The 19,444-nt window shown below is 48.3% G+C and overlaps 1 protein-coding gene across 7 annotated transcripts in view; it reads left to right on the top strand.

Annotated features, from left to right (window-relative positions):
• IMPA2 (inositol monophosphatase 2) overlaps positions 1–19,444 on the top strand; it is a 92,908-nt gene that overhangs the window by 45,402 nt on the left and 28,062 nt on the right. For all 7 annotated transcript variants that reach the window (XR_007519373.1, XR_007519372.1, XM_049901877.1 and 4 more), the window contains exons 3-5: positions 6,347–6,451; positions 10,925–10,970; positions 13,705–13,813. Coding sequence is in view for 5 of the 7 variants with exons in the window: in XM_049901877.1 (XP_049757834.1) it covers positions 6,347–6,451; positions 10,925–10,970; positions 13,705–13,813 (260 nt within the window). In the remaining 2 variants the exon portion in view is untranslated. The remainder of the gene's footprint in view (positions 1–6,346; positions 6,452–10,924; positions 10,971–13,704; positions 13,814–19,444) is intronic.

Here is a 19,444-nt window from a genome sequence, read left to right as displayed (position 1 = left end):
TACTAAGTTTCATCATTTCCAGCTTTTGATTTAAAGTGAAAGATGTGTGATGCGACTCTTTCTTTCACTTCAACACTTAGAGGCCATTGTAGAGTTATTAATTGGCCTAATTTCAATATTGTGCTTCAGGGAATAGGGAGGCCTGAGGAGAGGGAGAGAGATGGGGGAAGGCTGTTTCGTACAGCAGTCAGAACACACACAACATTTATCAGTTAAATTCACCATCTTACATGGGCATGGTTCATGGTGCCGCAGTACAATAGTAACATCAAAGATCACTGAGCACAGATCACCATGACAGATAAAACGATATTGAAAAAGTTTGAAATATTATGAGAATTACCAAAATGTGATACAGGGGCACGAAGTTGAGCACATGCTGTTGGAAAAATGATGCTGATAGACGTTGCTCTGTGTCATCGGATAAAGTTCATGTGTTCCGCAGATGAGCACAGCTTCCCTGCCTCCACCCCTGCAGCCTCAAGGGTCCCCAGGACCATCAGCTTAAAGCAGTGGGTTTCACTAGGGGATGTATCAGGATCACCTGGGGAGCTACTCCAAATGCTAAGGCCATGTCTCCCTCTAAAAAAGGCCTCAGAGACTCTGATACACACACCTAATCAAGAGTGGGTAGTTTAGAGCTATGATTTCTGCGATCATTAGGGTTGTGTGTCAACTTGACTAGGCCGTGATTCTCGGTGGTTTGGCAGTTGCGATATAGTTTGGCAGTCATATATTGATGTGATCACTTCCTTGATGAGATCTGATATAACGTGATCACATCCATGATAGGATCTGCCATGAGTAGCCAGTCAGTTGTAAGGGACTTTTCTTGGAGGTGTGGCCTGCATCAAATATGGATGGACTTTCTGGCAACGCTAGCAGGCTTTTGCTCAATCTGGATCCTCCAACTGGCTCCTTTTCATCTGATCCACCAGTTTTTGACACTTGAGCTAGCAGCTTACTTGCTGTCTTGCCTGCCAATCTTGCGATTCCTAGTCTGCAAGCCAGAGTCTTTCTGTCTGACCTACTATCTTGGGTTCACCAGCCCCTGCAAATACATGAGTCAGGAGAAGCCTCCAGCGTGACTTGGGCTGTTCCAGCCTCTGCAGCCGTGTGATATAAATCTCTCTCTCTGTATATATTTATATGCTTTACTGGTTTTGCTTCTCTAGAGAACCCAACCTAAGATAGTTTCCAAATCTATTCCACAAGCGAGGGCTAGTCTAGGCCCACGTTTTCATCAACCAGCAGCACAGCACACCAGCAGGGGAATGTGATGGGGTGTCAGGTTTTGGTGGCCCCTCAGTCAGGCCCCAGCTCTTTGTCCCACCTCTGTCTTGGTTTGGAGGAAAAATCTGGGATGAGGGCTGGAGGCCACTAAGTCGCTGCTCCATTCTCCTCTCAGTTTTCCTAGAATATTCAAATTAAATGAGATAATTTTTTCAGCATATTTACGTGAAGCTTTTTTTTTTGATGCTTTTTGCCAGTGACTAAGATTAAAAAGAAAGTTTTCGAATCTTGGCCGTTTAATTGCATTTTAGATCATAGAGAAATTGATCAATTTGTGGTGAGAAAATACGTATTGTAAAATAGTATGTTCTGCATTCAAAGCATTTAAATATACCATTAAAAACATGGTTCCCTAAGACTGCCTATCACCCTTTCTTAGGAAGGACTTCATTAACTTAGATCGTTCCTCGTTTTTAGTCTTTTATGAAATAATATTAAAGATAGATTGCAACTAGTTTTTTAAGTAAAATTAAAAGCAACCCAAGGTGGTCTCCCTGGTTTTATTATCTTGTTTCACTCATCTGTGAAATCTGAAGCCTGGTCCCTGGTCTGGGAGACAGGAAACAACTGGGTCAAAGAACTGTGAGGTGTGAACTCCTCACTGAGCGAGGAGCGGGCCGCAGCCCCCTCGGGGTTCTGACCCACCACTAACGCACTGCGGTGGTGACCGAGAGCCTGATCCACCGTTAACGCACTGCAGTGGTGACCGAGAGCCTGCCAGCGCGTCAGGGCTGGGGCTTCTGCACGGACCTCTGCAGCCCTGTCCTGGCATTGACCACATAGCCCTGGCTGCGTCGCTGCCCGAGCCTGTTTTGAATTGATAATTTTCAGTTAGTTTTAAGTCCCAAGTCAGTGTGTGTGTATGCGCATGCCCATGTATGCGTGCACGTGTGGGTGTGATTGTGTGTGTATGCATGTGTGCACATGTATATGAACAGGGAGGAGAGGCAGAGTCTCAGCTTTAGATCCTAAGCTGTGCTGACCTGAGTCTCTGAATCCAGCGGGCCATGGGGCATTCAAGGATTGTGCTGGTACCTGCTACTCAGGTTGATGCTGTGAATTCTACAAAATGCTTGAAGTCAGAAAAGAGAATCTCCTTCCCAGAGCTGAACTGAGGATTTTTGCAAGCTTCTGTTTTCTGGGCATGTATGCGTGTTTACCTAAAGCAGCCAGGTGCTTTGCTGGGCCTGTGAATTGTACTGGGGCGGTGTTCAGACATGAGTAGCATCGCTGAACTATTACTCGTGTAAACCCTGGGTGTCCCCTTTTGCTGAGAAGCCTTGTTGAAGGTCATCTAGGTTGACACAGGTGAAGGGAAGGGGGCAGCAGCTGGAGCTGCCTGGCTCCTGCAGCCCCTTCTCTGCCTGGCCTGGGACGGCTGGGGACATGTGGCTCATCCATCCAGGGAACCCAGTGCCCTGTACTGAGCCAAACTCGGAGTGACACTTTTCGAATGAATGAGTCAGACAGCACATCAGCGGAGTCCTCACATGAACACACTGTCCCCTCACCCACCAGGTGGACGTTTGCTTCAGTCCTTCCTCCCGCTGTGTCTGCTGGGCTTTCTTGTGGCCCCTGGGCCAGAGGCTGCTGGGAGCTGGCGGGAACTGGCCGCAGTTTGTGGAGATGGGGCAGACTGACATCAGCTGCTTCTGGTAGACTGCGGGCATAATGGCTCTGGCTTCTTGTAGCAAATTAAACAAACTTATAAGCTAGGAGAAAATAAAGTCCTACATGCAGCTGGTTGTCAAAACTATAAGGACTGTTTGTTAACAGCTATTTGAGGGGGAGAAAAGAAAAGGAGTTAAATTATGGAGCAGAATATATCACTCTAATGTGTTAGTTACTAAGCTTCTTACCTTAACCCAGTTGCTCCCTGTGCTCCTCTTCTGCATTATGCAGGCTGTGAAATGTTCTTTGAGTTTCCTAGATGTAGTCACAGGCATTTTTTCCCTTTGTGTTATGAGTTCCATGTAGACGTTCAATGACTTCATTAAAGTCTTCATTATTTCACACATCCATCCAAGTGAATGTCTGCAGAGAGGACTCACCTCCCTCTCTGCGGAGAGCTGGAGAATGTTCTCTGTCATTCCATAGGGATTAGCTTTCCCCTGAAGAAAATCAGGTATAAGTAGATAAAGGTTCCACATCCCTCCCCATATACCAGGGCAGTGCTTATTGGTGCCTCCAAGGCTGCTGTGGTCCAGGCCTCTGTGGCCTCCCATAGGCCCCGCCCCACACTGCTGTCCTCAGGAAGGAAGCAGTGGGAAAACGGCCCCCATTCCTCCTGTCTACTTTCATGTGGGCAGTCGGGCTGATGTGCAGAGTGCAAGAGGTGAGCAGACTCCGGGGCACGAGTAGCCACCTGCAGAAGCCCAGGGCTCACCCATGGTAATTGGAGTTATTTCCACCAAAAATGCCATGCAAAACGAAAGTTTTGTTAGCCAAAAGTGTCATGATTGTTGCTGCAAAGACAAGCTGCTTGGCAAGCTCTGCGGACAGCGTTACATGCGATTTTCTCATGGCAAACAGGCCTTGTGGCCCTACATGTCATACGAGCCCACTCAGTGAGTGGATAAGTGGCCTTGTGCTGCACCCAGCATGGTTAGGTAGTGCTGCAGACAGGCCCTCCGTCCCTTTCTGCCAGGAGACCCAGTCTTTCCTCCTCAATTCCAGCAGATAGCAGCTTCTTGCTTAACCTCGGGTCTACAGAGGGGAGCTCCACTTCCTCCTCAGTTTCCTGGGAACCTAGCTTTGTACGTGAGTCATTCCTGCTCCCTTCTTGACTTGAGCAATATCTTTTCATTCCTTTATCAACCTTGTGCCCAGTTCAGACTTTGGCACTTGGTTCTTATATGTGTGTTTCATTTGGGTGTAGATCCCTTTTCTTTAAAAACAAAACTGCAGCCATTTCAGGGGAATAAAACCGTGCAGCTACCGAAGAAAACACTGAAAACAGATTTAATTCCTTGAGTCTTTAGTGAAGACAAGTGGCGGGGTTAGTGCCACTTACAGTAGTAATTTAATGAAGCAGTTCTTTGTACGCAGGTTACCATAGGGTCAGGAGTTTCAGTGCCTGCCCCACACCCCCTCCCCCGGCCAGCATGGCTCATCGCTCATCAGGCCTTTACCTCAGCATCAGTTCCATGCAGACTTGTATGGGGAACACCAGCCCCGGAACAGGACTCTGGCTGCTGGGCCACGTGGCCAGCCCCATGGTAGTGGTGTTGGGGACCCTTGGCTAATTCACTACTAGAAGCACATGGAGGGGAGTGATGGTAGAGAGGCCATTCCCAGAAGGTGGGAGTGGGGTGCAGACAAAGGACGGGTACCCTGAGTCCCCCACATCTTGTCTGCTCTGTCCACCCACACTAGGTTGTGCACTTCTCGGGGGCAGGTTGTGCTTCCAGAGCCCGCAGGCAGTGCGCTGTTTCCAGGGGCATGCGTCTCTCAGCTGCATGCTTGGTGCTGCCCATCATCCCACATGTGGTTTTCACATCCTATCCAGGGAGAGCCAGTGAGTGGAATGCGGGGAACAAGGGAGAAGAGGTGGGGACAGCACCTGATGGATACATGAACCTCAGCGAACACAGTGGTGTACTTCTGATAGCTTATCTATAAAGGGAGGCCAGGCACTCTGTGGAGCGTCGAGAGCACGTATCCCTGATCTGTGAAGTGGAACAGTGGCCTCCACGTTGCTGGGGGACCATGTGTGTTATACGAAGCACTTACTGTGACTGTACGGTGTTGTAGGCTAGAATAGCTCTGCCTGGTAGCTGTCCTGTGATGACAGAACGATTTCATACCTGCTCTGTCCGCTACAGTAGCCACTTACCACATGGGGCTACTGAGCCCTTGAAATGTGACTACTGTGACCAAGGAAATGAATGGTCACTTTCATTTAATTTTAATTGATTTAAGTATAAGCAGCCACATGTGACTAGCAGCCACTGCACTGGGCACCACTGTGCTCTGATTGGCCCCACTGTGGACTGGAGGTGGAAGGAGAACCAAGGACAAACTAAAGATGACTGCGCAGTTTGGGTCTGAGCCATCGCTGAGGTGGACGCAAGTAGAGACACTCGGGAGTCCCTTTTTGTGCAGGCTTATAAGATGTTGGTTGTCTTAGGTCCCTAGCAGGAAACAGCTGCACATTGCAGTGAGGGTAGATTCGGGAGGGCTGATTGACAGAAGGATTCATCAGGAAGAAGGGCCAGGCATAGGGGCCCCCTGCAGATAGCGCAGAGCCTGAGGGGCAGCAGCAGAACCAACATGCTTCTGGGCCTGAGGGGTGGAGGACAGAACTTGAAAGACGAAGTGTTAGAGGAGGCCCACTTGGCAGGAGTGTGGCGGGGGGGGGGCACCTCAGAAGGGGAACCTGGGAATAAATATCCCAACCCCACTCTCTCCTGGCTTTCTCACATCCTGGGGTTCCCCTTGGTCAAGCCCAAAAGGAAGCCAGAGATCAGAGTGCCACTGATGTGAAGACTAGGGCAGAGAGGTGCTGGGGGGGGGGCGGGGGAGCGGAGTGGAAGCAGCAGATGCCACGAGCACTCAGCGCCCACAGAGGGAACAGCACACACCACCTGTGTCTGCAGTTTTGCAAGCCACAGGGCCTGGGGCCGCCTGCGGAATTGTCAGCTGCCAGTGGTCCTTAGCACCTGGGGACTGGTGGAAGGCGGGCCCTATTTTCATCAGTGTCTGTGCTTTCCCTCCTGTCGGTCCTCCGGACTGCGTGCTGGCTCTGCTTTGTAAGCTCTGTATCCTGACACTTTCTCTCCTTTGTTCTCTGCCTGGCCTGCTCTGATTTCCCTTTTTTTGAAACTCACACATGCACACGGAGGTGTCAGTGTGCTTTCTAGATCCTCCCGGCTAGCAGGGTAGCAGACAGATTGAAAGCAGATGCCTCTGTTCAATCCAAAGAAATCTCCTTACTATATCTCCTTTTTTAAATGGGACTTAAAGTAATTTGAAACACTTTGCTTTGAGTTATTGAGTTTTCTTGATATTAGCTGGTTCCTTAAAGTCTGCCACTCCATCCTGTCCACCACAGGTTCATTGCGGAAGAGTCTGCTGCTTCGGGCGCAAAGTGTGTGCTCACCGCCAGCCCCACCTGGATCATTGACCCCATTGACGGGACCTGTAACTTTGTGCACAGGTGAGCATAGCACAGAGGACCTCCATGTCAGTGTTTAAAATGTCCTTTTCTCTAAGTATTGTCTTTCCAAAAGCAGTATTTTTTAGGCAGAAGTATATAAGCAAAAAGGAACCCTGGTGGGCTGCCAACCAAAAGGTTGGCGATTTGAAACTACCAGCGGCTCTGCGAGAAAAAAGACCTGGTGATCGGCACCTATAAAGGTTACATGCCAGGAAACCATATGGGGCAGTTTTGCTGTGTCCTATGGGGTTTCTATGAGTTGAAATCGACTTGATGGCACACAACATGTAAGCAAACCTGTAGGAGGTTTATAGTCTCATTAAAAAGATGATTAAAAAGTTTTCCATTTGTGAGGGACTCAGACTATGTAAAAAATCTCCACTTGTTTAAAAACCACTGTTCATGTTTAAAATGTCTGGTGGAGTTTAAACAGGACCCTTTTAAAAAATCCCCCTGAAGAATCACATAGGATTAGAAAACGAAACCAGTGAGAGGGCAGCCCCAGGGGCCAGGAGCAGCAGATTGAAGAGCGTTTTGGGAGATAGGAGCAAACTGAGATGAGACGAGAACCCTGACTGGAGCTGGCTGGGCCTGAGAGGCCTGGTCTGGGCAGACTACAACAGAGAGTCTGTGGGGAGGTTGCAGGGCCCTTGGGGGAACAGAGGGAAGGGAGGCTGGGCCTGGGGAGCTGTACTTGCTGTGAGGACATGACAAGGATGTGGCTACTGGAAGCTCTCGATGGGGGGAGAAGGGTGTCAGACTTTAACGCTTGAAGCTAAAACTGTAAGTGGGTGTCCATGATACAGACAGCCAAGGCCCCAAGGTCATTACCATTAATGGTTTCTGTCTTAGGCTGGGTTCTCTAGAGAAGCAAAACCAGTAAAGCGTATAAATATATAGAGAGAGATTTATATTGAGGAAACAGCTCACACGAGTGTAGGGCTTGGAACGTCCCAAGTCCTTGGATCAGGATAGAGTCCTTTCCCAAATCATGGAGCCACAGATGCTGGTGAACCTAAGATGAGCAGGTCGGAGAGCAGGGATCCCACTCACAGGCTGTGAAGGTCGAGGAATCCCCAAGGTCCTCAGGAAAGACCTCAAGGTTTCTCCTGAGTCACTTAGCTGCAGCGGTTGGCAAACCCAAGATAGGCAGGTCGGGGAGCAGGACTCTTGCTTACAGGTATGAAGTTGGACAAATCCAAAGATGGACAGGTAAGCTGCTAGCTCAAGCCCCAAGAACCAGAGGTCAGACAAGAGACAGCTGCTGGATCCAAAACAAGCCAACAACTTTGCAAGGCAAGCAGGAAGGAAGTAGGCAGTGGAAGGTGGAGAGATGAAGGCTGAGGGGGTGGTGAGCTGCCACGGGCCCCACCCGCACCGGTACCACTCAGCAGATTCCATCATGGGGATGATCACATATCAAATTTCAACAGGGAAGTGATCACAACATTATACAACTGCCAAAACCATGACATTCATGGCCCAGCCAAATTGACACACAGTCTTAACCATCACAGTTTCCAAAGAGGTGATTCTCAGAATTTAGCATGAGTAAGAATCCTTGACAGAATGCAGAAATTATGAAACAATATCATTAATATCACATGGAAGCAAAATCCTGCTGAATGTAATTCAAAAACAGCTGCTGTCATATTTTGACAAGGAACTGCCAGAAATTCAAGCCAGATACAGAAGAGGACATGGAACGAGGGCTATCACTGCTGATGTCAGATGGATCTTGGCTGAAAGCAGGGAATATCAGAAAGATGTTTACCTGTGTTTTATTAACCGTACAAAGACTTCCAATTGTGTGGATCATAACAAATTATGGATAACATTATGAAGAATGGGAATTCCAGAACACTTAATTGCGCTTATGAGGAACCTGTACGTAGACCAACAGACAGTCATTTGAACAGAACAAAGGGATACTGCATGGTTTAAAATTGGAAAAGGTGTGCAGCAGGGTTGTTTCCTTTCAGTACACTTATTCAATCTGTATGCTGAGCAAATAGTTTGAGAAGCTGGACTATATGAAGAAGAACAGGGCATCAGGATTGGAGGAAGACTCATTAACAATCTGTGATAAGTAGATAACACAACCTTGCTTGCTGAAAGTGAAGAGAACTTGAAGCACTTACTGATAAAGATCAAAAACTACAGTCTTCAGTATAGATTATATCTGAACATAAAGAAAACGAAAATCCTTACAACCGGACCGATGAACATCACCATGATAAATGGCAAAGAAACTGAAGTTGTCAAGGATTTCATTCTTGGATCCTCAGTCAACACCCATGGGAGCAGCAGTCAACAAATCAAATGATGCATTGCATTTGGGCAGATCTCCTGCAAAAGACCTCTTTAAAGTGTTAAAAAGCAAAGATGTCACCTTGGAGACTAAGGTGCATCTGACCCGAGCCATGGTGTTTTCAGTTACCTGATATGCATGTGAAAGCTGGAAAATAAATAAGGAAGACCGAAGAAGAATTTACCCATTTGAATTGTGTTGGCAAAGCATATTGAATATACCATGGACTGCCAGAAGAATGAGCAAATCTGTCTTGGAAGAAGTACAACTGGAATGCTCCTTAGAAGGGAGAATGGCAAGACTTCATCTCGTACTTGGGACATGTTATCAGGAGGAAGCAGTTGCTGGAGAAGAACATCATGCTTGGTAAAGTACAGGGTCAGCGAAGAGAGAAGAACGGTCAGCTAGATGGATTGACACAGTGGCTGCAACAACGAACTCAAACATAGCAACAACTGTGAGGATGGCACAGGACTGGGCAATGTTTCATTCTGTTATTCCGATGGGTGCTATGAGTTGGAACCAATTTGAAGAGACCTAACGACAACAAAGAATGCCCCGGACAGCTGGTTAGGACGGGTTCTGACTTAGCAAGTCAGGCTGGGCCACTGATGTGCATTTCTAATCGGCTCACAGCAATGTGATGCTGCTGGACCACACCGAGAGCCACTGCCATTGAAGACCAGGAAACTAGGAAATGCGTAATTTTAAGGAGGAAAGTGGGAGGGAGCCAGATTATGGGGCTCCTCACCCTTGGTATTATAATCTTTTATGTTTTCTTTCAAACGTTATGTTTATGTGTAAGGTGCGTAATTACAGTATATCATATTAATAACATGTTTCTAAATGTGGCTTATCTTGAGATTTTAATCATGCCTGTGCAAGGTGACCCTTCTGAGGCAATGGAATAGTGCCATCTGGTAGCAGCAACTGTGTCGCCACAGCTGTAACTTTAACTGAAGAGTGACCCCCTAGAGCGTTCATGGAGAAGAGTGTTTCTGTTCAGGTGTGTTCTGCTGCAGGGAACACCTGTTCCTTCTGTTCCACTCACCTTTGCAGTATACTCGTGATGGGGTGCAGTGGCAGAGACCCACCTCATAGGCCAAGTCCGCAGGTCCATTGGAAGGTCTTCCATAGCTCCTCTCACCCCAGAGCCAAAATTGCCAAGGTCTCTGCTCTCTGTAGCCCAGCAGGGAATGTGGGGCCAGAGAAACAACTTGGAGGACAGCATAGTATTAAAAACAAACTGTATTATTGACCCGTATATTTCCAGAACACACTGAGGGTCACAGCCACAGAAATGCTCACAGTCTAAAGGCACCTGAAAGCCTTTTGGTAACTGCAGCTCAGATGTGAGTTGTTCATTTTGTGTCTAACAGTGTTGGGACTAAAGCAAGCGCGAACTGCTCTTCTGAGCACGGGAGGTAGAGGGAGGCTGGTTCGTGGCACACTCGCCTGGTGAGCCGGCACAGTAGCAACCTAACGCTGCACGCTTCTGCGGCGTCACACTCACCTTGTGTGACTGAGCTCTTTTCCTGTAAGGCAGCAGCACCCAACTTTTCCTTGTTCTACCTGTTCTTGAGCTCTGATGATCTCCAAATAAAGAAGAGATCATTTTTAAGACATTGAGCATCAGGAAAAAGTCACAAAATAAAGCCCCAGGCAAACTGTAACTTGACAACCAGCCTCCCACCTCCGTGGCTTGCCCCTGCTGTTGGCTGCGTGGAGCTCACATGGGAAACAGGGATAAGAGGGGATGTTATTGTTATTGGAATGTAGCCCGTGGTCGGGCCGTGGCGCTGCCTCCTGGCCCTTCCTCACACCCGGGATGTGGGTCTTGCCTTTTCCGGAGCTCTCTGCGACCCTCTAGATCTCTGAGAACCATTCTTAATTGGGTATTAGATGGTCGTAGTTGAATTACATCAGTCTTACGTGACTTCGAGAATCTGCTTTCTTTCAAGGTAACTGACGATGTGGTCAGCTAAGCTTGTTTGTCTTGGACACAGTTTGTAAAATTGTGGGAAGTATTAAAAAAAAACACCCTCACTGTAGAAAGAACCTTCTGTCCTCCAGGGACATTGCCACACAGGGACTGCTAAGCCCATTTGTTGGTCAAGATCCCTGTTGTTTTTCAAGCATCAACCACCCTGTTTCCCTTGCAGATTTCCAACCGTGGCCGTCAGCATCGGGTTTGCTGTGAACCAAGAGGTACCTGCTGTTCACTCTTCCTCCCTCCATCCCCGAGGGCCCCTCGATCCTGTGCTGTTCATATCTTTCCTTTTGCTTCTAACTCTGGGCTCCTGTTTTTCTCGCCTCACCATGTGCCTTTAGTCATGACTAGTAAATACAAGTACGAGTTTTTCAATCTTGAAAGATAAGCTCGCGAAAGTAAGCCAATCCAGACTGGTTTAGGTATGGATGTGGATGTATGTGTGATTGTAGGTGTGGGTGTGGGTGTAGGTGTGAGTATAAGTGTGGGTGTGGGTGGGTGTGGGTGTAGGTGTGAGTATAGGTGTGGGTGTGGGTGGGTGTGGGTGTAGTTGTGAGTATAGGTTAGGTGCGGGTGTAGGTGTGGGTGTATATGTGAGTGTAGGGGTCAGTGTGTCAGTCTGGGTATATGTGTGAGTAGGTGTATATGTGAGTGTGGGTGTATGTGTGAGTGTAGGTGTAGGTGCGGGTGTGGGTGTAGGTGTGTATGTGTGGGTGTATGTGTGGGTAGGTGTGGGTGTAGGTGTGAGTGTAGGTGTAGGTGCGGGTGTACTTGGGTGTGGGTGTGTATGGGAGTGTAGGGGTTGGTGTATGTGTCAGTCTGGGTATATGCGTGAGTAGGTGTATATGTGAGTGTGGGTGTATGTGTGACTGTAGGTGTAGGTGCGGGTGTGGGTGTAGGTGTGTATGTGTGGGTGTGTGTGGGTGGGTGTGGGTGTATATGTGAGTGTAGGGGTCGGTGTATGTGTCAGTCTGGGTATATGTGTGAGTAGGTGTATATGTGAGTGTGGGTGTATGAGTGTAGGTGTGGGTGTGGGTGTAGGTGTGGGTGTAGGTGTGTATGTGTGGGTGTATGAGTGTAGGTGTGTACATGTGGGTGTATGTGTGAGTGTGGGTGTAGGTGTATAGGTGTGGGTGGGTATAGATGTGAATGTAGGTGTGGGTGTATATGTGAGTTTAGGGGTCGGTGTATGTGTCAGTCTGGGTATATGTGTGAGTAGGTGTATATGTGAGTGGGGGTGTGGGTGTGTGAGTATAGATGCAGGTGTGTGTGTACATGTGGGTGTGGGTGTAGGTGCAGGTGGGCATGTGTGTGGGTCTTGGTGGACGTGTTGTGTGGCTCCGTGGCCTCCATGGTTTGGGTGCCGCGCTGAAGGCGCCTAGAGGCGTTCTGAGCACATGGTACAGGCGCAGTCTCCGTCTGAGCCCCAAGCATGTGGTCTAGTCACATACCAAACAAGTTTTAGGAGAGCACTTTTAATCCCAATATTCTATTAATTCTTCTTTCTCCTCATTTAGCTATTAGTGTGAAAGTGTGGTTATTTCAGGATTCCCATCAGCCCTCTGAATTAAGCAGCATCATCAGAACAGCATAACAGACTTGGGACTGAGGTTTACACTTTGTGAATCAATTTAAGCAATAACCCATAGAAAAGCCTTAATTTCTTTGTACTTCCTGTAGTTTTATTTAAATAGGGCTGGTTGCTCTGTGTTTTTCAAAAGCAGCACTCTTTTAGAACACGATTTTTACAGCTTAATCCCCAAAATTAGCATGTTTCCTAGCATGGAAACGGAGAGAAGCCTATACCCACCTAAGAGTGTCCAGGCTGAAGAAAAGCTGGCATTTCAATGCTGGCATTTGGGGACCTGCTCTGTTCAGCATGTCATGGAGATGAATGAGTGCAGGAGGTCCAGCAGTTGTCTTCAGAGGGCCAGTGCTCGTGACCACACACCACAGTGGGTCATGAGGGGCTCACCAGGATTGAATAGGGGTGGGGCGGGCTTGTAGTGCAGCCCCCTGGGGCCAGAGTCTCAGTGACGCCCCCCTCCACAAATGCAGGGCCACCACAGACAGCCCAGAGTAACACTAGAATGTGCCTGGATTTGAGAATCCTCTTAAAGCCAGGGTATGGGGGAGCGGTAGGGAGGTGGTAATTGGTTAAACATTGCTGGAAGGTCGCGGACTCTGTATAAATGTTGACTGAACGACTCCTCCAGAAATAAGCCTTGCTCTGCAGGCTGAGGGTCCGTTCCAGTGGGGTGAGTACACCCCAGGGCTGGCCAAGGCCTTCCCTAGGCATTCGACAGGGTGGGTCTCCTCATTTTCCTCCCTCAGCCAACTCAAAGCCTATCGGACTCATTTTCGTTAGCCCCAAATGGTAGAGAAAAGGGAGCAGGAGCTCCTGGAGGTGAGGTAGCCTTACTGCCACCTTTGCCTCCTCTTACTTCTGCGAGGCCGTGGGCTGCTCGCCTGCTCAGGGATGAGCCCCTCTTTGGGGACTCACGCTTTTTCCTGGGGGTGTCCTTGTGTGTCTGTTACTCCGTTGACTTTACAGATGCATTCGTAAGTCTGCAATTTTGAAGATTTCCTCTGGGGTTGGATTAGAGCCAAGGTAGCCTTTATTTCCCCCCCTTCACCCCCCCCCGAAAATAAAAGCCTCCCTAAAGAATCAGCGTTTTCAGTAACTTTTGGTTATGAATGCTTGATTATTACATTAATTTCTAATATAGTTTTAAATGTAATTATTTACAAAAAGGAAGTTGGCTTTCTTGCCCAGTCTAATATTGAATCCATATCCTGATTTTTTGATTCCTTTGTGGAAGGTAACTTCTAGTACTTTGTCACTCCGTCTGTTTTAACACTTAGAGTAGCTTTCATCTTTGAATGACCACGTTGTGTTTCGTGTCAGATAAGTGACCGGCATTGTTTAGTGTCCTGCCTCTGTATTCGCAGCTGGAATTTGGAGTGATCTACCACTGCACGGAGGAGCGGCTATATACAGGCCGGTGTGGCCGGGGCGCCTTCTGTAACGGCCAGCGGCTCCGGGCCTCCAAGGAAACAGGTGGGCATCTTAGCACTCTCCCAGCTCATTTTAAATGAAGAAATGTGAGTGGAATGTGCCTTGAATCATCATTGCACCACACAGCAGTGAAGATCTCCTGCCGGTGGTGTGATCCCATTTTAGGGGCATTGTGTCCCTGATGTACTGGACGTTGAGCCAGTTCTGTATTTTTGTTAATTTTGTAAAGCTTTTGTTACTGTGCCAGAATTAGATAAGTAGTTTCATTCTATTTTGAATTCACATCTTTCATCTTTAAGAGAAAAGAAATCCAGTTGCCTGGTCTTAGTGGCCCAGGGCCAAGGACAGAGGGGCAGACATGCTGGCCTCTCCATGCACAGGTGTGCTCTGCCATACTGCGGTCCCCACCTGCAATTGGTGGCACCCTGTGAGTTTCTTTGGTGAGATGACCGATCACGGAAATGAGTCACGTCAGCAAGTGGTGTTTTCAGGCACCAGAGAAGTGTCTCTGGTATCATGGCTCACCTTTACTGTTCCTTCACACAAGGTCTCAGGGACCCTCGGTAGCTTCTCCAAAGCCTTCTGTGGCTACTGCGGTGCCTGAGCTGCATGTAACGGCCTCTACCGCCCATCTCTCAGTATGCCAGCTTAGGGTTCCCACCCGCTCTGTTAGCCTTTCTCCTACACTGATGATTTGTTGCATTGTGGCACAGGTACAGTAGGGGACAGAAAAATACAAGACAGAAATAAAGAGAAGAGTCCCAGACTAGAAGCAGTTAACAGCTCCCTAATGTCCTTCTGTTTGGGTTTGGAAAAGTAGAAAGCACAGTCCTGCTAACTGGCGTGTTTCTGAAACTGGATGTCCTAAAATAGCTGCCCCTCCCCCTCCGTTATTTCCATTCGCCAATCGTCAGCCTCAGTCTGCGGCTTCCACACTTTCCCTTCTGAGGTCCCATCCTGTCCGTACCACCTCCCCTCTATACCCGTTCCCAACCCCTCTCTCTCCTTAAGTTCGTTATTGTCATAAAATAGGTCTAACAAAGGGTTGCCATTCTAGCCATTTTTAAGTGGATCATTCACTGGTGTTAATTACTTTCGCCGTGTGGCGCAACCATCACCACAGCCTATTTCCAAAGTTGTGCATCACCACAAACCAGAAACTGAGTGCCCTTTAAGCAGTAACTCCCCGTTCTCTCCCCTCCCCCCGCAGGCTCTGGTAACCACTAATGAACTTTTGCCTCTATAAATATGCCCAGTCAAGGGATTTCATGTAAGTGAGAGCATAAATATCTGTCTTTTCCAACCTCTCTCAGATTCCTTTCCTAGCTCACTTTCTTTCATTGTCTCTGTTTATTCTGCCATTTCTTCCTCCATGGATGACAACCATGTGCCTGCATGGCCTCAGAAGAAGTGACAGGGAATAAGATATGATCCCTGCCCTCCATTGTTCTTTCTCTAGTGAGTGCTCCTCTCTAGCAGTGAGCACACAGTGATCCCAGTAAGCACAGTGATCCCATGTGATCCAGTGAGCACACAGTCATCTTGTGTGATCCCAGTGAGCACACAGCGATCCCGTGTGATCTCAGAGAATACACAGTGATCCTCTGTGATCCCAGCGAGCCCGTGATCCCGTGTGATCCCAGTGAGCCCAGCGTGATCCCATGTGATCCCAGTGAGCACACAGTGATCCTGTGTGATCTCAGAAAATACAGTGATCCTGTGTGATCCCAGCGAGCCCACCATGATCCCGTGTGACCCCAGTGAGCACAGAGTGATCCTGTGTGATCCCAATGAGCCCACTGCGATCCCATGTGATTCCAGTGAGCACACAGTGATCCCGTGTGATCCCAGTGAGCGCACAGTGATCTCGTGTAACTGACCCCATTGAGCACACGGTGATCCCGTGCGACCCCAGTGAGCACACAGCGATCCCATGTGACCCCAGTGAGCACAGTGATTCCGAGTGATCCCAGTGAGCACACAGTGATCCAGTGTGATCTCAGTGGATACACACTAATCCTGTGTGACCCCAGTGAGCCCACAGTGATCCCGTGTGGTCCCAGTGAGCACACAGTGATTCCGTGTTATCCCAGTGAGCACACAGTGATCCCGTGTGAACCCAGTGAGCACACAGTGATCTCGTGTAACTGACCCCATTGAGCACAGTGATCCCGTGCGACCCCAGTGAGCACACAGCGATCCCATGTGACCCCAGTGAGCACAGTGATTCCGAGTGATCCCAGTGAGCCCACAGTGATCCCGTGTTATCTCAGAGGATACACACTGATCCTGTGTGATCCCAGTGAGCACACAGTGATCTTGTGTAACTGACCCCATTGAGCACACAGTGATCCTGTGTGACCCCAGTGAGCACACAGTGATCCTGTGTGACCCCAGTGAGCACACAGTGATTCCGTGTGATCCCAGTGAGCACACAGTGATTCCGTGTGACCCCAGTGAGCACACAGTGATTCCGTGTGATCCCAGTGAGTGCACAGTGATCCAGTGTAATCTCAGTGGATACACACTGATCCCGTGTGATCCCAGTGAGCCCACAGTGATCCCGTGTGATCCCAGTGAGCCCACAGTGATCCCGTGTGGTCCCAGTGAGCCCACAGTGATCCCGTGTGGTCCCAGTGAGCCCACAGTGATCCCATGTGGTCCCAGTGAGCCCACAGTGATCCCGTGTGGTCCCAGTGAGCCCACAGTGATCCTGTGTGGTCCCAGTGAGCACACAGTGATCCCGTGTGGTCCCAGTGAGCACACAGTGATCCCGGAGCCACAGCAGGGAGCCTTGCATGTTCTGCAGCAGGGCAGTGCCTACACCTTGTGTGATGTGATGGTGAAGAATAGGACTGCAGAGAGACTGGATGGTGGGAGACACAGAAGAGGAGGCTACTGAGCAGACCATGTGAGCGCTCCCCAGAGCAGCAGGGAAGGGAGGATGTAGAGGCTTCAGAGGTGGAAGTTGGCAGGATGTACAACCCATTTACTGCTTCCAAATGCCTGAGGGATTTCAGAGCAGCTTCCAGCCCTACCCTGTTTCTCCCTCTCCCGTAAATGCTTTGTTTGGTTGTATAAAAACTAGCATTAATTATAGCTTTGCCTGCCAAGAGGTAACCACTTAGCCTAATTATGTAATGCAATAGTGAAGAAACATGTTACTAAACTTGCTTTAGATGAACTTTGCTCTGTATTCCATTTAATTATAACACTACCCTCTATTCACACACACTCAGACTTCCCGATTGACTGCCTGTGTAGCTTAGTCACGCATTACAACTGCACATCTCCAGTGGACTCCAGACCTGCTCACTAAGGCCCTGGCTCGTCTAAGCCCCATAAAGGCAGAGGACTTTGTCTAGTTCATCACAGTAGGCACTTGAGAGCTGTTAGTAGAATGAAAGGATTCTCACAGTATGTGTTACTCAAACCAGGGCTTCAAACCATTTCCTTCCGGTTTGAACCCCTGCTGATAATTTGCATTTCTAACAAGTTCCCAGGAAGTTACACTAAGAATCACCAAAGATCTTATTAAAATACAGATCCTGATTCAGTGTATCTTGGGGTAAAAAACACAAATTCTTGTCAGGGAACTTGCTGGAAATGCAGATTCTCAGCAGGGATTCCAACCTGAGTGAACAGTTCCAAGCCCTGACTCAAACACTGTCCTAAGACCCGCCCTCTACAGTAAGAGGGCGTTCTCTGCTTTACACTGTTGCTGTCCTGATGGTTCTCACTTCTTTCCAAATTGCCCACATTCCAAAACTTACTTGATTTTTACTTTAAAAAAAATTCTGACATAAGATCCAGCGTGCTGTTGTCAACCTGGTCCTTTTCTTCTTCATGGTGACTGGATTTCTGTAGGAGGCGATATAGTGCACTCTTAGCAGCGTGATCCGTAGTTGTCATGCAGGTCTGGTTTCACATCTTGATTCTGCTGCCTTCTAATTGTGTGACCTGGGCAAGTAGTCAACCTCTCTGAACCTTCGTCCTCATACATAAAGTGAGGAGGAGGATTGGCGATAACTGTGAGCATTAAATCTTCAATGTTGGCTTAATAGAAGACACCTGGATTCTCACAGCCACTTCTGTATTCAGTCTGTTCTAATGTATTGTTTTGATTGAAGTATGTGAAGAATATCTGGCATCACGCAGGTACATAGTTGGAAAAGGAAGGAATGTTTTTAACTTAAGACCTAAGTTGATTTTTAAATGTAAAATTTATGAGTTTACACTTAGGTTTGCGATTCAGATTCATGCCTGCAGGGGCTCTCTGCTTACCCTTTTCTGCCTTGTAGTGCATATCCTCTCGCCTGTGTACAAAGCTTAGTTCACAGTGACACAGGAGTAATAAAGTTGTGGTGTCACACAAGGACTTTTTCGCTTTTCCCGCAATACACGTGTCGGCTTCTAGAACGATACAGCCCTACTGTCAACAAGTGATTACTGAAACGAAGTTTTGTTTTTGTTTTTATATAGCATTCTTAGTACCCTCTTTTTGGGTTATTGTCTACTGATCTCTGTTGTCAGCAATACTGAACTTAGCTAGTAACCTCACCATGCCCCTCTTCTTGTACCCAAATCCAAAACTAAACCCAATGCCGTCCAGTCAATTCCAACCCACAGCGACCCTATAGGACAGGGTGGAACTGCCCCGTAGGGTTTCCAAGGCTGTAAGTCTTTATGGAAGCAGACTGCCACGTCCTTCTCCCACGGGGTGGCTGGTGGGTTTGAACTGCTCACCTTCCGGTCAGCAGCTGAGCACTTAACCACTGTGCCACCAGGGCTCCTTATACTCTAGTATATGATTTTAAAATGATATCCTTTTACTCTCAGTACTCTCATCTACAAGACAGTTGGCAAGCTTACTCTTCTTGTCACACGTGCTGTGCATTGTCTTTCCGTGATGGTTGACCTGTATGTGCATTGTCAGCACACGTGTGTGCCCTGCTCTCATCCTGTAGCCACTGCTTCGTCTTCGTTCCTCAGGTATATATATTTAATACCCCCCACTAGTCCGTTAGGAGCCCTGGTGGCACAGTGGTGAAGCGTTCAGCTGTTAACCAAAAGGTCAGCAGTTAAATCCACCAGGCGCTCCTTGGAAACCCTATGGGGCAGTTCTACTCTGTCCTGTAGGGTCGCTATGAGTCAGAACTGACTCAACAGCAGTGGGTTCACTAGTCCTTTTTGTCAGTGTCTCTCCAGTCATTTTGATTGTGTAAAGCTATTTAGTACAGTATTTCTCAAGCTTTCTGGTCTCCGTTGCCGTTGTTAGTTGCCATTGAGTCAGCTCCGACTTGTGGTGACCCCACGTGCAACAGGATGAAGCGCTGCCTGGTCCCGTCCCGTCTTCACAGACAGTGGTCTGCTGTAGTTCGTTGTTGCGGCCCCTGTGTGTTTTGAGTGCCTTCCCACCAAGGGGGCTCACCTTCTAGCACTATTGTATCAGACGGTATTCTGTTGTGATTCATAAGGTTTTCATTGGCTAATTTTCAGAAGTAGATTGCCAGGCTTTTCTTCCTATTACGTCTTAGTCTGGAAGCACCACTGAAGCCTGTGACCCTGCTGGTATTTGACGTACTGGTGGCATAGCGTCCAGCATCATAGCAGCGTGCCAGCCACCACAGTGCACCAAACTGGCAGGTGGGTAGCTTTTGATCTTAGGACTCA

The sequence above is a fragment of the Elephas maximus genome, chromosome 11, assembly GCF_024166365.1.
Source record: "Elephas maximus indicus isolate mEleMax1 chromosome 11, mEleMax1 primary haplotype, whole genome shotgun sequence".
Lineage (NCBI taxonomy): Eukaryota > Metazoa > Chordata > Mammalia > Proboscidea > Elephantidae > Elephas > Elephas maximus.
This window is presented reverse-complemented; position numbering and strand designations above follow the sequence as displayed.